The sequence below is a fragment of the Notamacropus eugenii genome, chromosome 5 (genome assembly GCF_028372415.1).
Source record: "Notamacropus eugenii isolate mMacEug1 chromosome 5, mMacEug1.pri_v2, whole genome shotgun sequence".
In the NCBI taxonomy this organism is placed as follows: domain Eukaryota; kingdom Metazoa; phylum Chordata; class Mammalia; order Diprotodontia; family Macropodidae; genus Notamacropus; species Notamacropus eugenii.
The window spans coordinates 427,561,663-427,584,051 of NC_092876.1; the positions used below are offsets into that span (position 1 = coordinate 427,561,663).

General features: G+C 35.3%; 1 protein-coding gene and 1 long non-coding RNA gene across 2 annotated transcripts in view; one reads left to right on the plus strand and one right to left on the minus strand.

Moving 5' to 3' along the window:
- Positions 1-22,389, minus strand: part of HUNK (hormonally up-regulated Neu-associated kinase) — a 140,278-nt gene that overhangs the window by 35,756 nt on the left and 82,133 nt on the right. The window contains exons 5-7 of the mRNA XM_072615097.1: positions 15,164-15,291; positions 7,890-8,025; positions 397-565 (exon numbers count right to left, since the gene is read on the minus strand). Coding sequence (XP_072471198.1) covers positions 397-565; positions 7,890-8,025; positions 15,164-15,291 — 433 coding nt within the window. The remainder of the gene's footprint in view (positions 1-396; positions 566-7,889; positions 8,026-15,163; positions 15,292-22,389) is intronic.
- Positions 6,786-8,541, plus strand: LOC140507127 (uncharacterized). Its single transcript, XR_011968202.1, has 3 exons — positions 6,786-6,898; positions 7,180-7,420; positions 7,987-8,541. It is a non-coding gene; the product is annotated as an uncharacterized lncRNA (long non-coding RNA).

The following is a 22,389-nucleotide window of genomic DNA, read 5'->3' on the forward strand; positions in this document are numbered from 1 at the left end:
GATTTCCTTTTCAGTACGAAAGTCTAGGTGACATATTTCAGCAGAGAGACTTAGGGAGATAACAGATCATGAGTCCAGGTTTGAAGGCATAGAAGAATAAGGAGAGATGCTAAAGGAGAAGTAAAAAAGTCAAGGAGTTAGAATAATTTGCCTAGGGTCTAATTTTGTGAGAGATTATTTTTAAAACATCTTGACTTCTCTTGAACTAAAAGTGTGATATGTGACCCAGGTTTGGATACTATTTTATCTCACATTCCAGAGACTCAGCAACACGTCAGACTAACTTAACAGCTGAAGATCAAGTGTCAGCAATTAGAAAACATTTATGGATGAGAAAAAGGGACATTTTTTTCCCCCACCAAGAGCAAAGAAATCTGTCAACAATGCCAAACTTACTCTAAGGCCTGACAAATAGCGTTCAAGTTTCTTGTTCAGCAGGAAGTAGATGGCAAGGATGTGACAAGCCCTGTTGGACAAGACAGTGTTGATCACATCGCTATTTTTGTAACCGAGCTTTTCAGTCATGTGAAGCACCACACTTTGGCTCAAGTCTTCTAGGTGAATCCTGTAGCAAAAGGGAAAAAAAATGCCACATGGTGATTTTTGAAATCTTCCAAAGGGAGCCTTAGAAGTCCATTAGTAATAAAAGCAAATAGATCCATATATATATATATATATATATATATATATTCAAAAGGCATTGCTGGACAAACGAAATATTTACTATAACGATAAGTTATTTGCACATACAATTTCAGCTAGTACATGTAGCTAGGTGGCATATTGAATAGAGTTCTAGGCCTGGACACAGGAAGACCTAAGTTCAAATCTGGCCTCAGAGACTTTCTAGCGACATAACAAAGGTCATAATAACACCTCCTTCACAGGGTTGTTGTGAGAATCAAATGAGATAATATAAGCAAAGCTCTCAGCACAGCATCTGCAGCATGTGGTAGACTCTCAACAAAATATTTATTATTCCTTCCCTTTCTTCAAGATGCAGTTCAAATACCACCTTCCTCATGAAGGTCCCCTCAATTGTTATTGCCCTTCTTAAACTATTTCATTTTTGTATTTATTTGGTCTTTCTTTTTTTCTCTACACATCTGTCCTTGTTTACTTCCCCTTCAGAATGTAAATTCTGTTGTATTTGTATCCTCAATGTCAAGCATAACATTAGCATAGAGCAACCACTTAATAAGCATTTGTTGAGTGATGGATTGTTTTTATGTTACAGACTGAGGGTATTCCTGAGTCAGCATAGAGTTTATGCTGAATTATTTGCTTCCTCCTCTAAGCCTGGAATACCCGCCTTCCTTCCCTTTGCCTATGAAATTCAAGTGCTACCTGTTCTAGAAAACCTTTCCTCATATGTATTAAAGCATAATATACGTAATATAATATGTATATTATATACAGTAAAACAGCTAATACAGAATATAATATGGGCAGCTAGGTGGCCCAGTGGACTAGGGTACTGGACCTGGAGTCAGGAAGATTCATTTTCCTGAAATCCAATCCAGCCTCAGGCACTTACTAGCTTTGTAATCCTGAACAAGTCACTTAACTGTGTTTGCCTCACTTCCTCATCTATAAAAATGAGCTGGAGAAAAAAATGGCAAATCATTCCAATATCCAATATCCCAAGCCCTAAATAGGATCATGAAGACTAAGACACAATAGAAACAACTGAACAACAGCAATATATGCTACAGTATTTTATATGTACTTGTAAAATACACTTTTGATGTAATATTGTGAACTTAATGAGAGGACACAGACAAACTGGCTGGGGAGGTAGATAGATTGTTGGACCTGGAGTCAGAAAGATTTAAGTTCAAATCTGGCCTTGGACATTTACTAGCTGTGTGACCCTGGGCAAGTCACTTAATTTTGGTTTGTCTCAGTTTTCTCAGCTATAAAATGAGAATAATAATATTACCTTCTTCCCAGGGTTGTTATGAGCATTAAATGAATAACATCTGTAGGGCACTTAATACAGCACCTGGCACAGAACAGGCACTATATAAAAGCTATCAATGATGATGATGATGATGATGAGTGGCATGGGATGGGCAAGCACCAGTGGGTTATGATTTACACACACTGTTGGAAGAAATTCCAAATCAATGAAAACCGAGATCCATTTGAGTAATGAATATTGTATATCATAATTATCTGTGTGTGAGCCTTATTTCCTTGACAGACTATAAATTGGAAGATAACTGGGACACCAAGACCTCTGTATCTGTACACACACATAGGATCAAATAAATGCTTACTGTTATTAAATTATAAACAATAAAGCCCATAGATGTACTCCTATGTGTTGTAAACATATATTACAGTAAAGAAGGGGGTCAAAGGCTGGGCTTGGAATAGGGAAAATCTGGATCTTAAGTCCACCTCTAATAATCGTTACACTGACTATTAGACAAGACCTAATATCTCTAAGCTTCAGTTTTCTCACATTCAAAATGTAAATAATAACAAGTAATATATATATAATATTATAATTATAATAATATATAAAATAAGTAAATAATAATACCTATAGCACCTATCTTATAGGCTTGTGAAGCTAAAATGAAGGAAATCTATATGAAGCTCCTCAATATTAGCTATTAGTAAAAAAATCAGTAACTAGATGATTGTCATTTCTATAATGCGGATGCTATCAGAAATGGCAGTGGACAAACAACAATTTTATTAAAGTTGCATAGTATAAAAAAAAGATCACAAACAATTATCAGGCTTTCTATATAGTATTACTAAATCCAGAGGGAAGAGAGAGAAAACAAATCCCATTCACAATAACTGTAGAAGGTGAGATATCAGGGAATCCATCTACCAAGACATTTATATGAATATAGAAAACACAAGGAAGGGAAGATAAATAATTGAAGAGATATTAATTGTTCATGGTTGGACCCTGCCAACATAACAATATTGATAAATTTAGCATCAGAAATTAGTGTCACAAAGTTAGTGTCAGAGTTTATTTCTCTAGCTGTAGACAAAATAATAAAATTCACCCAGAGAAATAAGATAAGGATTTCAATGGGGAAAAAGTAGGAATAAAGGAAAGCTAGCAGTATCAGATCTCTAATTGTAATGATAGAAGTAATTTGGTACCAATGAAAAAATTCATTGAAACAGACTGGGTGAATGAGACCCAGAAATAGGTACATAGTAGTTTCATGTTCAATAAAATCAAGGGGACCAACCAACTCCCTGTTCCTCAAAAAACTGCTAGGAAAACTGGAAAGCAGTTTAATAGGAATCAATTGAGACCATTATTTTATTTCATATACCACAATAGACTCCAAATCGATACATGATACTTAAATACAAAAGATCATATTACAAAGAAATCAGAAGACAGAGGAAGAAGATATCTTTTAAAACTAAGAGTAGTGGAAGAATTCTTGCAATTTTGATTATATAGAATTGAAAAGATTCTACACAAGCAGAATAAATGCACTTGGAATCAGATGGGAAAAATCTTCTGAGTAGTTTCTCTGACATAGATATATTGGTGATTAGTAACTGATGGTAAGAAAAATAAAAATGAATAATTCCCCAGTAGATAAAGGGTTAAAGTTGATATAGAAATGACTTGTATGACTGCACATGTATAACCTAAATAAAATTGCTTGCCTTCTAAATGAGGGAGAGGGAGAGATGGAGGGCGAGAATATGGAACTCAAAATTTTTAAAAATGAATGTTAAAAATTGTTTTTACATGTAATTGGAAAAATAATCTTTTTTAAAAAAAAGATAAATGGTCAAAGAATATGAACAGGCAGTTAGTTAAAAAGTCCATTAATGCAAGCTACCAAAAAATATAAAAATGCTCCAAATCACTATTAATATATAAAAATACAAATTAAAACTATTTTTGCATTTCCACCTTACACCTATCACATGTTTACAAAGGAAAATGACAAATGTTGGAGGGGCTCTGAAACAAGAGGCACATTGATGAACTTCTGGCATAATAGAAAACTGGTTAAACCATTCTGGAAAACAATTCCCTCCCCCAATCACTAAAATGTACATTGACTTGGTGATATTACTATTAAGTTTATACTCCAAGGAGGTCAGACTACAGGTAATACTGTAGAGTAATACAGGAGCCCCTACCGGTGTGTTTCCCACTAACAGCCAGCAGATTCAATCACCTTTAACAAAATATTTATTCAACATAATAAACAGAATAATTATAAAACATTTTCTTCCGGGGTGTACTCCCACAGATACACACAGCATACATGATCAGATTAAGCTAAATGGTAGTGAGACACATATATAAGATTCACAGTGGGCAAAGGCAACTGACTAAGCTTGCTATTGCCAAGCTTGGACACTCTTTCTCTTTTCATGGAGTCATCAGAGAGCTCTTCTTGCGTTCAGCATCTTCATTGGGTTGCTAACCTAGTTGAGTTCCAAGGTGTTTTCCTCTTCATAGAATGACTCTCTTTGTTATCAAGCGCTACATTCCTTGAAGTTGTTTCCTCCCTTCAGTACCTATTATTCTGCATACATACTTCTTGAGCACATATATCTGTTCTTGCTGTATACAGTGTCTCATACTGACTCAGTAACTCCCTTTCAAAGCTACATGGCCAACAGGAGTTAGGAGAAGGAGAGAAATAAACTCCTCCACAAGTTTGTAGTGTCTCCAACTCTTCAGCTCTTGAACTGTTGAAATCTGTTCAGAAGCTTAGCCATTTAAAGCCCCAGAAGTCTGACTCATTTGTTCCTTCAGCCAACTGTATTGTTCCTTTCTTAACTCAATCAAAGCTATTTCAAAAAAAAAAAAATCAGGGTGTATCTTTTACTGTTGGCTTAATAACCTCATTAATATATGATTACATTGTAATCATATCTCAATTCATGCCAGCTTCTCTAGGGGTTCCTCTCTCAATGCCCTAGGATTTCTGACTTTTTTTTCGATTCTGGGATAAAGGAGCTTTGTTTTCTTTCTGGATTTTCTTGATCATTATTCGATCTGTTGACCTTTTAAAGGTATTTTCTGGAGTATAGGGAGATCCTCTCTGATATTTCATGTTTGCCATATTAGCTAGAAGCGTTGTTTTCATCTTATATTAAAACGTTTCCCTTCAGCATATACTAAGTAACAGGTCCCTCATAACAAAAGACATAACACTAGTGTTTTCTTTAATATACAAATTTCTAGTCTACTCTCTAATCTACCCACCTAGTTAGATGTTTAGCCAGCTATGCTTCTGATTAAAACCTCAATGCAAAATCCGAACTAATAGCACAAAGTATCTGAAACTTGTTCTTAATTTATGAGAGTTTATCTACAAACAGTAAGAGAATTAGATGCCAAATCATATTTTTTAAATGGAAATCAGGCCAACACAAGGAGAGAACTGCTTCTTAATTTTAGCCCTGTTTACTTAAGAGATGTCACATTTAGTGGATTGATTAGACTCATTTAGACAGTGATTACATTAACTTAATGACCCATTCCATTTTCACTAATTTTCCCTTCCTTTAACAGAAAGCATACCTATGTGCCATACATTATTAGCAAAGTGTAATGAGCCATACGCCCTTAATTTTGCTGTCAGAGTCTGTTTCAGTTTTGTTCTTTTGGTATCTGACTAGGACTGGTGTCAGAAAGCAGTAAACAATCTATTTCAAGATTTCCTCTGTAACATTTCTGTTGTTGTCTAAATGACTTCTCACATGCTAGACCTTTGAGCAGTGACTGAATGGAGCCACCACGTGCTTACCTGAAATACAGACAGTCCCAAGACTATACATAAGGTACTCTGAGTCATCTCAGTGTAGATCTGAATAATCATGGTCTGTATCTATTACTTTCCATTGAAATCTTTTCTTTACAATGTAGAACTTTCTAACCCTTATCAATAACTATTTTGTCCCTTCTCATTTTAAGCAGTTCAGAATTCTTGCAATTCTACAAACTTTTCTGTTTACTCTGTATTCATTTTCTCCCTATTCCTACTTCCCTCTACATTTCCATCGTCTTATTTTTTTCTATTTAAACAATATTTCCATCTCAGTCACCTAATCTTGGTCAATTGCCCAGCCTGCTGTCATGTCAGGCATGGGAATATCTGAGATGGGTTCTAGCCTTGGCAGGACTATCTTTGTAATTGCTTTTATCTCAGCTTTAGAGTAATGTTGGCTGTATCTACTTAATTGTTTACATAGAAAAAGCAAAAGCCAGTCAGTTGAGAAGAAAAGAATGTGGTTTTGCACTCACTTTGCCCTCAGTACTTTCCTTACGAAGAATGAAATAATATATTGCATTTAAGGACCAGTGACTCTTTTAATACTTACTTGCAAGATTGAATGAAAGATTCCTCTCTTTTAGGAGCTGAGAGAGTAATGCCTCTTATCTCTCTGGGAGCAAATAATACCCCTGTTTCCCTCATCCTACCCACCTGCCGACCCAAACGTTCTTGTATTGGTAAGAGTAAGCTAAAATGAAAATCAAGAACAACCCAGAACAACAAAGATCACAAAAGGGCTGACTAGATGAGTCTGTATACTTGTTGAAGACAGGAGAATTTTTGGGCTGATTGTAAGTACAGGAGCCTTAATCATTTTTTGATAAGAGCAGAAGCCCTATTGGCTGTTTCCCTAAGTCACTGTCCAATGACCAGCAAGCATGGGACTTCGCAAAGACTGGACTCCACTTACTTGACATGAGAGGACTCTGATCTCATGCAATCAGTAATTAAGATGGCAAATAGGTGTCATAATTGATGGAATGTTGGACAGAATTGAAAAGGCTGAATTCTGTTCACATTCTGCCTTAGACTAGCTGTGTGACCCTGAGTGGGATAGACTTAGTGAAGACTTCTCAGATTGTAATTCTTCTCCCAGGGGTGAGGTAAGGCCTAAAGGCTCAAGGTTACAATATTTTTAGAATAGAATAGTTCCATATAAGGATATAAAACTGTGTAGTGTATTAGGGTCTCAATGATTGGACAAAACTTACATAATTCCTCGATGTCTTCATTTCAAAAGGGATTGGTTAGATTTCGTGTCTAGAATGTAAGACCATATTCTCAGCTAATGAGGATAATGGCCAGTGGGGGGAGGAGGGACTTGCGTTAGGGTTTATATAAATCACTGTCCTGTTCTTTGTCTTCGGCTTTCCTACTCCTACAGGTGAGCCCCGCTTCTCGAGAATCGAATAAATCACTTTTCTGTCATCACTTTGAGAGGCCTCTGAGTAACTGATTTATGTAGGGACCTGAGCCATCCCACACAACCCTAAGATAAGTCATTTAATGTCTCTAAGCCTCAGTTTATAGTCAACTCTAAAGTGAGGTGATTGTACTTGATGGTTTTGAAAGAACTGATTGAAAGTATTTATGAGGAATGAGGAATATCAACTGCTCTATTTAAGGTATCACTTTGGTAAAATTCCCAATAGTCTTATTCCTACTGGGTGACAGAATAATAAGCTACTCATTCCTGTGAACTAAATAAAAATAGAGTTTTTTTTCCCCTTGCATTCACTCATGATCCTATGACTTTCTTATCTCAGAACTTTCCTGGTAAGTCCATTTTCTATCAGCTACTTCGTTTGGCTTTAGCTCTAAGGAGCAACATGTTCCTGAGCTGGTTCCCACCAGAATCCCCCAATTTTTCAGTGTTTTTTTCAGTGTGTGCTTTCTCCCATTAGATTGTAAGGTTCTTGAGAGCAGGGACTACCTCTTTTTCTTATTTATATCCCTGGCACTCAGCACAATGCCTAGAACAGAGTAGGTGTTTATTAAATGTTTATTGAACTGAATTGAATCTTAAATTATGTTCCAAAGTGGTCTCACACATAAACTCTCTATCTCATTAGAGGACAGCATTTACTGAAGTACCTGTTTGGATATGTGATGTTATATGGAGCTTTTCCAGGACAATTCTCATTAAGCCAACGATTTGCCAGTGCTTGCTGAATGTTTGGTCTCTTTGCAGGATCTGGTTCTAGGAGAGATCGCAGGAAGTTTGTGGCTGCTGTGAAGACACCAGGGAAAGAAAATATCAAAATCGTTAGCTTGTCAATTCCCGAGAAACTCTGGGACCCCTACCCTGTTCTGACTAGCAATTTCTAATCATCCTCTACCTACCTCAAATGTAAACTCCTGGGAATCTCTACTGAGACTAGCAGTTTCTAACTGCTCCCATTCACAGACAGAGATAGCTCCAAAAATACTTCTGTGACCCCTCCCTTCATGCAGTTCTGCTATTTTGATGATCCTACAAGTGACCGCGGCTTGGGGTACAGGAAACGATTACCTCTACTGGCTTAGAAGCGGCTTAAACCAATTCTGTGGTTTTTCTAGGAAAGTGCTATCATCCTACAATAAATGACTTGTGAACTACCGTTCAATCCATCTACCTAGTTGCCCCCCTTCTGAGTATATATACAACCTGTTTGCAATTAACCTCACTGAAGTTCCTTGTCTAAGAGTGCATTGTTCCAAACTACAATTCTTTGATCCTGAATAAATGCCTTATTTTATTTATTGATTACCTTGTTGATCTCATTTTTACACAGATTTGATGAGCTCAGTACAGTAATTACTGAGCAATTACAGCAAGTAACCTTTTTTTTGTTCCTCTTTTCCACCTTCTTTCAAACCACCCACCTCACACAACAAAAAAACAAATTATCCAACAAAAACCAACCAAACAAACCATTACAAGTCTGTATCTTTGGGAAATGTTCTCAGAACTACTTATCGAAGAACTAGCAAGGTCCTCAAAAATTCATTTGCTCCTATTCCCCCTCTCGTGCTGAGTAGTGTGAATCTATAATCCTGTTTTCATGTGAGGCATCTGAAACCTAGAGAGGGAATGGACCTAGTCAAGGGCATAGAGACAGCAAGTGACACAACTGGAAGCTAGAACCCACAACCCTCAGGCAATGCTTCTCTCCATTATATGGCCCTTCTTCTTTCCCAAAATAGAAAATATCCAACATAATTACAAAAGAATTAAGAGAAACAAGCAGAAACAAGTTCTTAATATGGCCTTTCAAACCTATAAGAAGATATCAATAAAGCAAAAAAGGAGATCTAAGATGTACCACCACATAATGATTTATACCAAATAATACTGTTTAACCCAAGAATCATAAAGCATAGTTAAAATATGTTTTCTAAGGTTGGGTTATTTTTTTTTTTTTGGCTGATAAAGTCCCTTTCAGCAGCACAAATTTTCACTAAATTGAAAAAAATGATTTTTATAATATTTGAAAACCAATTATTTAAGATGAGTCATGAAAGAGAAAGGCCAGGCCTGAAAGATATTGTCTTTATGATGACATTTTATTATATTAATTATACATATATATGTATATAAATATGTATCATTATATAGGACATATTAATAAAATTTTAAAGTATGAGTCAGAACATTATATCAAGTTCCACAGAATAAATTTAAACTCAGGGTGCCTAGGCAAAAGGTCTGGAAAGTTCTTTTATGTTTTCCATGTCAAACAAACTTTGCAACTAAAACGTATCTTAAGAGGCTAGTAATCTAAAAAAAGTTTATTTCTTAAATCTTCTAAATCTGTGGTTCCCAAACTGGAGTAGCTGTACCCTCACATGGTACAAGAAGTTTGTCAAGGGGCATGAGGAAATTTGTTAAAGAATTATATTTTCCTATTGAAATAGTCTAAAACTAGTAACATTAATAGGGAAGAAACCCAATGGATTGGAAAGGCAACAGTGAGGAGGTGGGAATGGAGTGGGAAATGGAGGAAGCTGTATAGTGCATGTGAAAATTTTTAAAGAAAACAGTTGAAGGAACAAGTCTTACTGACCAAAATCAAATGGTGAGATTTAAAGATGAAATCCTTTTCATTCTGGGTTAGAAAAAAATCTGTGATGACGCAGAGAAGCTAATTGATCTTCATAATAACCAGAAACTCTAAAATGATTTCCAATCAATGAAACTACAAAATTGTTAAGTGTTTCCTAGGAAAACCATATGCCATTCTTATTAAATATGTCCACAAAGCTTTAATTTCATTTGCAACAACTTATTTTTGTGAACCAAGACTCTCACCTCTGTTCTCAATCAAATCCAAAGCAAGAGATAACCAACCCTCAGCCAAATGTTAGGTATCTCCAAAAATAAAATAAAATGGTTGGTTGGCAAGAAATAGAATCAAGAGTCTCATTAATTTGTTCGACTGGGTTCTGAAAAAACATTTAACAACTCTATGATACTAAAAATGTTACATGTCAAATAAAGTTTTAGGAAAAATTAATCAATTTTATTCCTTATGCATATACACATGGTTAAATTCTAGAATTTATTTGATTTCACACTGAATAGGGGTATGGAAAGGTTTATTGAAAGCCAAAGCAGCATGAAGACTGAAAAATTTTGGGATATTTCCCTAAATTTAAGGAGTCATTCACTTTTACTTTAAATATCTTTTAACTTAACAAGGAAGGGATGGGAACAAGCATTTTATTAAGCACCTACTACGTGTCAGGCACTGGGCTAAGTGCTTTAGAAATATTATCTCATTTGATCATCACAACAGCCCTGTGAGGAAGGGTGTTGTTATTATCTGTTTTACAACTGAGGAAATTGAGGCAGAGAACAATTGACTCACTGTAGTGGTCATACAAATATGTCTGAGGTCAGATTTGAACTCATATTTTCCTGACTCCAGGCCTAGTTCTTTCTACTGTGCCACTCACCTGCCTCCAAGGAGCATTTGTAAAACTAGTGATGCCATTATATTTACAAAGAAAGAATTTCATAGGAATAGAAGTAGTTATTTCAATAATCTTTAAACTTTTAAGTCTTAAACATATAAATATACACAAACAAGTCTCTAAAGAATTTAAAAGGAAAGAAATATCAAAATGCATAGTCTCAATCACATATTCTTTATTATGTTATATTATGGCACAACTCATCATTCATATGGATTTGAACAGAAAACAAAATGGCAATAGTGCCATGGGGTGAAAACCTAAAATAATGTGGTTAATCTATAATAGAGCTATTTATTTTGAAGGTGCTCCAACTGCATGTTGATTCTCTACAAGTGCTTTATCTACTGCCATCTTTAGTTAGTTATCAAATAGGAACAATTTCCTGCATTATAAAATAGCTATTCTGCCTGGCCTCGTTACCAAGCCAAATACTCTGCAGAGATGCACATAGAAATTTATGTAAAAGCATCACATATTCATCTTCAAAATAGTAACAAAAATTTACTTGAACAAATACTTTTTGAATGCCCCTCTACTAGGACATTTTTTAACTTTTCAAGAAGATTTAGCATGGAGAGGAAAAAAATCAGGAACAGTTCATCTATAGCACAGAAACACCTGTCATTTGACTGCAGAATGAATAGAAAGCTTGCCCTTTCAAAATGATGGGTCTTTGTTTTCTTATACTTTCCACGAGGAAAGAGGCTTGCCACCAAAGAAGGGTGATACATGATCATATATTGAAAAAAAACCAACACTTGGGAGCCCAAGAAAGAGCATACCAGAATAACTTTGTAGATATAGGCTTAGGGGAACTGCTTTTGCTAAAAGGATGCCTTTAGACTCCAGTAGTTTGCCCATCTGGTAACTTTTGGTATACACTTCTTGAAGGAAACCATAAACACCAAGGTCTGCTTTCCAGTCAGTCCCTCAATAAACATTTATTAAACACATACTAGATGACAAAGTGGGTAGAGTGCCAGGTCTGGAGTCAGGAAGACTCAACTGCCTGAGTTCAAATATGGCTTCAGATGTTTGCTAGCTGTGTGACCCTGGACAAGTCACTTAACCCTGTCTGCCTCATGCTTCCTCATCTGTAAAATGAGCTGGAGAAGGGAATGGCAAATCACTCCAGTATCTTTGCCAAGAAAATCCCAAATGAGGTTGTAAAGAATTGGACAAGACTGAAAAATGACTAGAGTTGTCCTAAAGACATGGGTCTCCCATACAAATGTGTTTCCTTACTAGGTTTCTATAATTGGTGCCCACTCTCCCCCATGAACACTAGTGTATTAATGGTAGAGTGTGACCAAAGTTTATGGGTATTTGTTGTTCAGTTGTTTCAGTTGTGTCCAACTCTTCATGACCCCATTTGGGGTTTTCTTAGGAAAGATACTAGAGTGGTTCGCCATTTTCTTCTCTAGCTCATTTTACAGATGGGGAAACTGAGGCAAGCAGGGATTAAGTGATTTGCCCAGAGTCACACAACCAGTAAGTGTTTAAGCCTGGATTTGAATTCAGGTCTTCCTGCCTCCAAGCTGAGCACTTCATCCGTTGTACCATGTAGCTGCTCTCAATAATAAGAAAAAGCAGGGTTTCAAAGCAATATTAAAGAACAGATAACAATTTTATCATCTCATGATTAACTGAACTATGTAGAAAATGTAAGATCCCATTAACCAAATGACACCTCATAGGCTCTTTGGCACCAAGATCATCAAGGACTCTTTAGAAATGTAACGATATAAATATTGTTTGCTTGTTCAGTCATTTTTCAGTCATGTCTGACTCTTTGTGACTCCTCTTAGCATTTTGCTTGGCAAAGATAGTAGAGTGGTTTGCCATTTCCTTCTCCAGTTCATTTTACAGATGAGGAAACTGAGGCAATACAAATAACCCTGTTCAATAACTTTGTTATAATAAATATCAAAGTATAAAAAACCAAGATGAATGCTGGCAAAAGACAATTGCCAGTGAGATAGAGGAGATCCAGCAAAGAATACAGATCAAAAGAACAATCCCTATGGAGGATGAAGTCTTCCAGACATTCCTGTTTGAAAATATCATTGTGCTAATTCCATCAAGCCCCAGGACAATGTAGAGTTTCCTGGAAGAGATCTGTAATCATGCAAAGGAATTTGGCCTGTCCATTCACCCTGGAAAGACCAAGCATAGATGAAGAATACATCAGGAATCCTGTGAAAGAAAGGCCTATCTTTTTGTTGTTAACATCTTAGCAGTGTTGCCATGTGGCAGTGAGACACAGATCACCAACTGCCTCCAAAGAACTAAAGATGACAGCAATGGGGAGAAGTACAAGAAGGGTCAACAGGGTGCAACACACAGACAGACATTGAGAAACTCCAAAGAATAAGTGCAAAGAATAGGTTCACGGAATAGCAAATCTTTTGGCAATAGCGAAGGATGAGAAGTAGACAGCCAGAGAACTCCACGGGCACCTTCGTAATGTCAGGAGAAATTGGGAAGATTTCCATCATGTTGGAAAGTCCCTTATGGTGAACTAGTAGACAAAAGAGGATGGATAGGCATGAATGGGTTTTGATCTGCATCATAGGACAAATTTTGAGTAATTTTTTTTATTATTATTCTTAGTTATTCCACCAAGTCTCTTGCAAATCACAAGCTGCTTTCATAGAGTTTAACATCTTTTCTACTCCAAAAAAGCAATGGGAAGTTATGATTTGAGCTTCAATCTCTTTTTCATTGTATTGTTTTTTACCACTCTTACAGGTACTGAGTTTTAAGATGAGCCATGCATAAAGGAGAAGCATTGTGTTTGTCTCACACCACATTCTACCCAACACAGGGCAGGCGTACCTGCTGTGTACAACCCACATTTTCTATCCTGAAGGCACTTGCCTGATTCTTACTGCTGTCTCAGTGTTTCATCAGCTTTCCAATATTTGTCCTGGCTTGTTCTGAGTATGCTGAAAATGTGCCAGGAGGAATGACTTCAGAAAATATATGAAGACTAGCATTTCACTATGGCCCTGAAAGCTGGACAGAACAAGCTGAGTCCTGTCCAGACTCAACAGGCCTCCCCTTCTGGACTCCTAGACTGAAGCATCGGTACAAATTATGAGCTAGTCCAGTGTTTTCTGAAATTTTAATTAGCATTTGTTTGACCCTCATAAACACAAACATCTCATTTACTGCTTTATTTCAGTGAGCTTCATGGCACAAACCTTCAAGCAACCTCAAGCCATTGCTTAGAATGTGTTACAAATGCTATTGCTGGGCTGTAATAATTAAAAAGATGCACTTTCAGAGATATACATCAGCCATGAAAGGCATTTGTTATTCCATGATGCAATAGCTCTAGCAAGCAGAGAAGAAAGTACCTAGTGAAAAAATGAATCAGACAGGCTAAAGGGATTGATCTACACAATACGAGGGTTCCAATGTTATGGAAACATTACGGCTCTGATGCTGAAATGATCCTATATTTTTACATGAGTGATGGTAAAGTCTATTGAAAACTTTTCTAGAAAAAACTCCCCTTAAAGAGCAGTGGAGAAAAACTGCTGGCACACTATTCACTTCTAAAACAATAACAAATTACATCATTCACATTATTACCAACTTAATTAAGAAGTTTGTAAAGCTAGTGAAAATGTGACATAACTTCAATTTAGAGTGATATTACCAAAAAAAAAAAAAAAAAAGGAGAAGTATCATGGCACAGTGGACAGAGAGCTCATCTTGGAGCCTGCAAAGTATCTATTTGTTAAACTTGAAATTTGGTAATTTTTAAGTTCAAAGGGCTGTTATGGGGACATGAAAATTCGGTAATTTTAAAGTTCAAAGGGTTGTTATGGGGAAGAGATATTGGATTTATATTGGTTGACCTAGGGTGGAGTCAGGAGAAAACTAAGAGCTGAGAAGATATTAAAAGGAGACAGATTTCAACTCATCATTGAAAATTTTTTAAATCATTAAATTGGTATAAAAATGAAAACTTATGTTTCAAAGGGTAGTTAAGTTTCTGCCACTAAAACTCATCTAGATACTAGACGACCACTTGAAGATGCTGTAGATTCATGCTTTGAGTAGGGGTTGAAATGGGTAATATCTGAGGTCTCCTTCTGATTCTAAAATTCTAAGATTCTATGAATAATAGGATCACTAATTTTAAAAACAAATAGTTTTGCATGACTTCTCAAGTATAATGAATATCATACTGCTTGCCTTCTCAATGGGTGGGGGAGGGACTGAATGGGGAGATGGAATTTGGAATTCAAAACAAAGATAAAAATTTTAGTTAAAAATCTCTCTCTCTTTCTCAAACACAGACACATACACACACACACCCAAAACACCAACACGCAAGCAAAATCTGGTCACAGGTAGAAAGATATATGCTGGATTTGAATGGATATAGGGATTACCGGTAGAGAGTTGAGTAGGGAGGGGGTTCATTTCTTTGTCCACCATCTTTTGGTATAAAGCTCTCAGACTGAAGGGCTCCACAGTGAACGGCAGTGTTCCAGTTAACATAGCAAACATATTCACACCTCTACAAAAGAGAAGAGGGAAAGGATGATAGTTATTAGAGCAGAATGATTCTATTTGGGGAGGGGTAGGAACATGATGGAGAAGCTTAAGGTCAGTATTATTCGCACATTATTGCACACTAGGAAAGAAATAGTAACTCATACATCTTTTTGAAACTTTGCATTAGCTGAAAGCAGCAAAAACAAAAGCCTCAATGGCTTGAAGTGAATTAAGCCTTGGGCAATGAACCATGGGAACCAGTTATGTCCACAATGATAATGAGGAAAAAGTAAATAAATTTTCCTTTCCTTTCTTCAAATTAATAAAACTCCTGACAATGGTCTTAGCCACAAAGTACAGAGAGGATTATTTGAAAGATTGTTGGGACCATTAAACATAAGAATTTATTTCTAAATATTTTCAAATGCGACTTGAGATAGTTATAGATTACAACTATAAGAAACATAAAATCCTAAAGTTGAGCTGGAAGAGATCTTAAGAATTTATCTAGTTTGGGTCACTCATTTTACAGAAAGAGAAACTGAGGCCATGTTAAATGATTTACCCAAGTTCATATAGGCATTAAAAAGCGGAGCTAGAATTAACACCCAGATACTCTGATTCCACAGCCACCTAGCACCACAATGCTTCATAATGAAGCATGTAACCAGAGAGTCAGTGTGCCTGGGGATTACTAATGCCTAGGACTTTGCTATTCCTTTGAATTAAATTTTGGCTTCTAATCAAAGACATTTCTTTTTGGTGTTCTCTTATCACCTTCTTGCATTTAGTAACTTGTTGATTGACAAATAATAAAAGATAAAATAAAGTATGCAAAAAAAAAAAAGAATCAGTGATTACATTGGTGAGAAGAGACTCCTGGTGTGGAAACTCTTTCCAATAATGCTGAGTGTATCCCCCCAAATCCCCCTATATTATACATTGGTAGGTTAAGTCCTAGAGATTTGCTCCAGGCATTTAGTGTTTAAGTGGCTTAACCAGGCTCATGCAGTTAATAAGTTAGAGTCAGTTTTTGAGCATGTCTTCCTGATTCCCAGCCAAAACTCTATCCACTATGCCATACTATCTCTTTAATAGCTCTATCCTACATGATATAATTAGATGGCTGTTAGACAGTAATACCCAAATTGATTTTTTAGATGTAGCTGAAAGGCTATCAGAATGAACCTGGCTATTTAGATTAAAAGCTGATGTGTCTTTGGAGGATCCCCCCCACCTCCTAAAGTGCACGCTAAATATAGTTCTGAAGACTTTCCTCACGGGAAGGAAAATTTTCACTGCCAGAATGTGCAAAGAACTTTGGAATGCCCAAAGAAAGATGGGTTTAGAATATATAAGAGGATTTCCAGTAAAAACAAAAAAAGCAAACCATAAAACAGATTTAAATTAAGATTACTGAAGATCAGTTCCACTGAAATTCCACATAATAGTTCTGAAGATAAAACTGGTATAACAATTCAATAACTCAAATCCATGAGGGGTTTGGGGAGCTATTTTCTTTTGGGAGGGTGGAGGAGGAGCAACTGAATCTTCCAACCCCTTCTTCAAGCAACAAAACTTTTGCCTTGACCTCCTTGTAACTTATTTGGTTCTTCCTAAGATTATCTCCCTCCCTATTAGTCTCTTTGAGACATCGCAAGTGAATTGTAGGATAACAGAGGTATATCACTTATCCTCATCACCTTCATTTTACTTATGAGGAAAGTGAGGTCTTAAAAGCTAAAACTAGGCAAAGATTACAAAGGTAATCTGGCTCCAAATCCAATGCTCTTTTCATTAGGGCTTAGTTTTACTCAAACAAAAGATCCCAGAAGGAAAAAAATATTCAAATATTTAAAAAATATATTCGAAAATTAGTCAAAAATATCAAAATTCTAGTATTTGCTCTTGCATCCTCCAGATCCCTTTTTCTATCCCTATTTCTAGATCTTCCTAGTAATATGCAATACTTTAATCCTAACAGTCTTAGATTCTACTGATCCACCCACTCCATAACCTTTGATGCATAAATTTCTTCATTACGCACCAATGCTACTTGAGTTTTCAGAAGTCTGGGGAAGCAAAGGGTTATACTTTGCCAAGCAGATTGTCATAAAACCATCAAGTACAACTTAAAAACCAAACTGTTCCTTGCATTAACTATTAGTACTTTCCTCCAAAGCACCCAAAGAGATGAATAAGAGGAAAATTTCTTTTTGGAAACTAAAGACTATCCCTATATCTTTATTCCATAACCCAGGTTTTCCTCATAAGCCTTCAGCAATCAATCAACAAACATTTTTTAAGTGTCAGGTACTGGAAATACAAATACAAAGAATGACACATTTTCTACTCTAAAGGAGTTTACGCTCTTAATAAGGGAAGACAAGAAACGTACATATAAGCATAGATCAAAAAGAAACATAAAATAAATACAAAGCAGTTAAAGTTTTAAAAATAAATATAAAGTTTTGCTAAATACAAGGTAGTTTGGGAGAGAAAGCACTAAGAAGTTAAGGAAAGGCTTAGTATAAAAGAGGGAACTTGAACTCATGAAGGACAGGGATTCTGAGGTAGAGGTAAAGAAGTATCTTCTAGGCAAGTGGGATGCCAACCACTGGGCACGGAAGATGGAGCATCATGTGTAAGGAACAAAGAGATGACCATTTGGGCTAGATAAAGAGTGTTGAAGAGGAAATACTGTCTAAGAAGTCTGGAAAGATAGTTTGGGCCCAAATTGTGAAGGATTTTAAAGGCTAAATAAATAGCACATTATATAATTGCTGTTGGGCTTTTTCATTACATGCAATTGTACATTTTTACATTTTCTCATTTATTAACATTTTGCACTGTCAGACATGTCTGATATGCCAATTTTCTTTTGTATAATTTTGTTAAAACAAGACAGCATTCTAGTTGGGTGGTTGATATTAGCTAATGACAGTTTTGTAAAAAGAAAGAATCAATAAAACTTTTAAAAACAGTATCTATCTTTGTCTCTTTTCTTTTTTTGTTACTAAAATAAAGTAATGCTAATGATTTTTGTAGATGCATTTTGTTGTCTACCTTCTGAGAGGTTATTTACCAACTAATTTTTGTTGACTGTCTTAGTTTTGTTGATTCTTTTAAGTTTTCTAAGCAAACCATCTCATTTGCAAAGATATTCGTCTCCTCATTGCCAGTGTTTGCTTCTATTTCTAAATCAAATAATATGGATTTTATCAAAAATTCTTGCATCACCCCTGATCTTGGTGAGAAAGCTTCCAATATTTCTCCATAATAAACAATACAAATTCTTAGTTGTAGAAAGCTGTTTTTTAAAAAAAATATTAAGCAAAGCAAATTAAGGAAATGTCCTTTGATTCTTATACTTAGAGTTTTTAAAAAACACAAATTAGAACCATATTTTATCTTTTTTTTAACAAATGTTTGTTTTAAATATTATTTATTGCATGAATTCTTTTCCTTGTTTTGCATAATCTTTCCATTTTTATACTAAATACCACTTGGTTGTAATTTTTGGATATGTTGCTGTAATCCCTTTGCCAGAATTTGATTTTTTGCATCAGTAGTAGAGATATTAGTCTATATGACCCTTCCCTGCTTTCATTATCACATCTGGTCCACAACTGAGTGACATTCTACACATTAAAAAGTTTATGTGGCATGAGGATTATTCTTTAAATATTCAATAAAATTCATTTATCAATACAATTGGCTCCAGGTTGTTTTCCCCTCCACAGCACTTCATTTATGCCTTTTTCAATTTCTCTTTATAAAGAAATTAGTTTGTTTAACCTATCTGTTCAATTCATTAGAGTGTTTTATATTTTTGCAGACAGCATCCATTTCACAGAAATTGTCTGATTTTGTTTCCATATAACTGGGTATGTAATAGTTTCTGAAAAATTTTTCTTTCCTCTTGTGATTTTACTTTTCATTTTTATTGTTAATTTGCTTTTTAAAATTATCATTAAAATATGTAAGTTTTTCAGTTTTGTTGGCATTTTAAAATGTTCTCTACTTTGTTTAATAATGTGAGTTTTGAAAACTTGCAACTTTATTTATTCCATCTTTAACTTTCTTATTTTCTTCTCTTGTGCTTTTTTGAGATTTATAAACTCATTAACTTTTTTGCATTTTTAAACGTTGCTGACTCTGAAGACTGATTTTCCTGAATTTTCCACATTGTGGCATATTGTATCACTCTTGCCATTACATTAGTATAACTAGCAAACATTTCTGATTTATTTAAGGTAATTACTCCTTAAGATTATTTTTTTAAGTATCTATTTAGGATTGTATCTTTTGTTCATATCTTTATTTAGATAAGCCCAGAGCTGTTCATTCTTATTCACTCCACTTCTTTACCACACACTTTTAAATAGTATTTTGGCTTTGGACACCTTTATTTAATTTAAACTGTTTTCTACAAAGTTATCAGCCTCTGTCTTTGTCTTCTGTCCTTTCTTGGCCTTTTTTATAACCTCTCTTATTGATTTTCACCACTTCCATACATTCAGTGACCAGTCATCTAAGACCAGGAATCACAAATCAATGTATATATCCAGCATTTGGGATTATAGGATCATAGATTTAGAGTTAGAAAGGATTTCAGAGGTCATCAAGTTCAAACCTCTCATTTTTATGGTAAGGAAACTGAGGACCAGAAAGGCCAAACAATTTACCCATGGTCACAGAAGGACTGAAGCAATTTTTTTCTTAACACTTTACATTTTACATTTGTCATGGGCTCTACAACCACAGCTACAACCAGGTGAAACCTTGAGGCATTCCAAGTTCAATATCTCCAAAATCTTACCTATTATCTTCTCCCTTAAATCTGCCCCTCCTTCAAATGTTCTTATTTTTGTTGAGGGAATCAACATCCTTCTAGTCACGTAGGTTCACAACCTTCCGAGATATCCTCAGCTCTCTCTAATTCTTAAACTCCACTTATCCCAGCAAATTAATTGGTAAATTTTATCTGTTCTACCTCCACAACATCTCTTGTATACATTCCCTTCTTTATATTCACATGCTCAGCACCCTAGTTCAGGTTATCATTACTTCTTGATTAGGCTATGGCAATAGTTTCTGTAGTGATCTCCTGATTTTCAACCTCCCTCTTCTCTAATCATCCATTTGCCATATTCCTTACAAAACAATTTTCCCAAAACACAGTTCTGCCCATGTTATTCTCCTGCTAGAGAATCTTAAATGGCTCCCTATTGCCTCTAGGTTACACTACAGACCCTACACTTTGGTTTTGAAAGACTTCATGATCAGTCTATCTTTTTAAGTCTACTTCCAATTATTCCCATTCATGTTGTCTATGTTTCAGCCAAAACAGACTACTTACTGTTTTCTGAACCTTTCTATCATATGTGCTTTTGAACAGGTTTCTTCATGCATAGAATGAACCCCCTCTTCATCTGTAAAAGTCTTAATTACCTCCAAGATTCAGTTCAGGTACCTCTTCCTACAGGACATTTTTCTTTTCCCCTTCCCTCAAGTTTTCTTGTATTTTGTGTTTATAGGTTTCATTTCTCTATATAATATCTCCTTGAAAGGAGAAATGTTTTTGATGTTTGCGTTTTTATTTCCAGACCCTAGCAACGTGCTTCACCCATAGTAGGTGCTTAATAAATGCCTTAATCAATAAATACATCTTTGGTTATTTGTTGTTTTATCATGTGATGGTCTAGCAAAGGCGAGTCAATAAGCATTTATTGATCCAGAAATATGCTAAGGTCTGTTGCTACAAAAAAAAAAAAAAGATGAAAAAACACAGTTCCTGACTTTAATGACTCTACATGCTATACAATATTTGGTTGATTTTTCAGCTTTTCTTCATTTATTTGAATTCCTTATGCCCTATTATTAAAAATCATTTTTATAGAATTACTATTGCAACAGAAAAAAGAAAACCCTAGGTTCACAAGAATTATTTCCATATGTCTGTCCAATCTATTTCTCCCTAAAATTTCTGTTTGGTTGCAATTTCCTTCTTATTTTTCTTTCTGTTAGATTTGTCAAGTTTGGATAGAAGAATATTAAAGTCTCTTATTATTAATGCCTTACTATGTAGGGTTTTTTTTTTCTTTTTTGAATTTCAGTTGATTTTTCCTTAAAGGGCTTACTTAGGTGCCAAGGCATTTTGTGTGTGTGTGTGTGTGTGTGTGTGTGTGTGTGTGACTATTTAAACCCAAAGCTTTATTCCTCCCCCTCTTTTTATTTTGCCTTCTGCCTTATCCAAAATCATGACTGCACTTTTTGGAATTTGGTTTTCTTTTTTTTGAGGATTCAGCTGAAGCATAAAAAATTTTATTCTAGCCTTTCACTTTAAGTTTATATGTATCCCTAAGTTTCATGTATGTTTTTAAGATATAATATCATTAAAGATTATTAAAGATCCATTCTAGCACTCTTTTTTAATGTCAGTTCAATCAATTTATATCTAAAGTTATAAGTATTAAATTGCATTTTCCCTTCTATCACTTCCTGTCATGTTGCTTGTTTTTACCAGCATAAAGTGCATTGTAGCTTATTTTATTAGTTTCAATTCCATCCCAGATGTTGAACAAAAACATAGACAAACACTCCACCCTTTCCTAGCAAAAAGCAAACTAATCTTTAAAAATTCCTTTGTCTTTACTCTGTTTTCAGGTAGATATTTGGTTTAGGAATTATCATCTCCCCATGTCCACACTTGCTAGTTAGTTTGTTCTTATAGTGCCTAAATTCAGTGGATAAAAATCCCCTCCTTACCCCCTCCACCCTCAAAATCTTCCTTGAGACTGCCCACTTTTTCTGTTCTAAGGAGTTTTCCCCTCTTCCACCCAGCTAAGTGCCTAGTATATAGTAAGTGTTTAACAAATATCAGCTGCCTAGTTGACTCAATTCCTAGCTATGACTCCTCGATATTCCTATTATAAAGTGATACTTCAAAGAAGCAACAACCTTTCTTTTCCTTGGTATATGAAAAATATAAGCCATAATTTTAAAATTTATTGCTTTACAATATTATTTACCCGCTAGGGTTACACTTGACACTCATTTTGCAAATTACAAGGCTCTGACTCTTTTTTGCCAGAATGTTCGGAAGTTTTCACTTGTA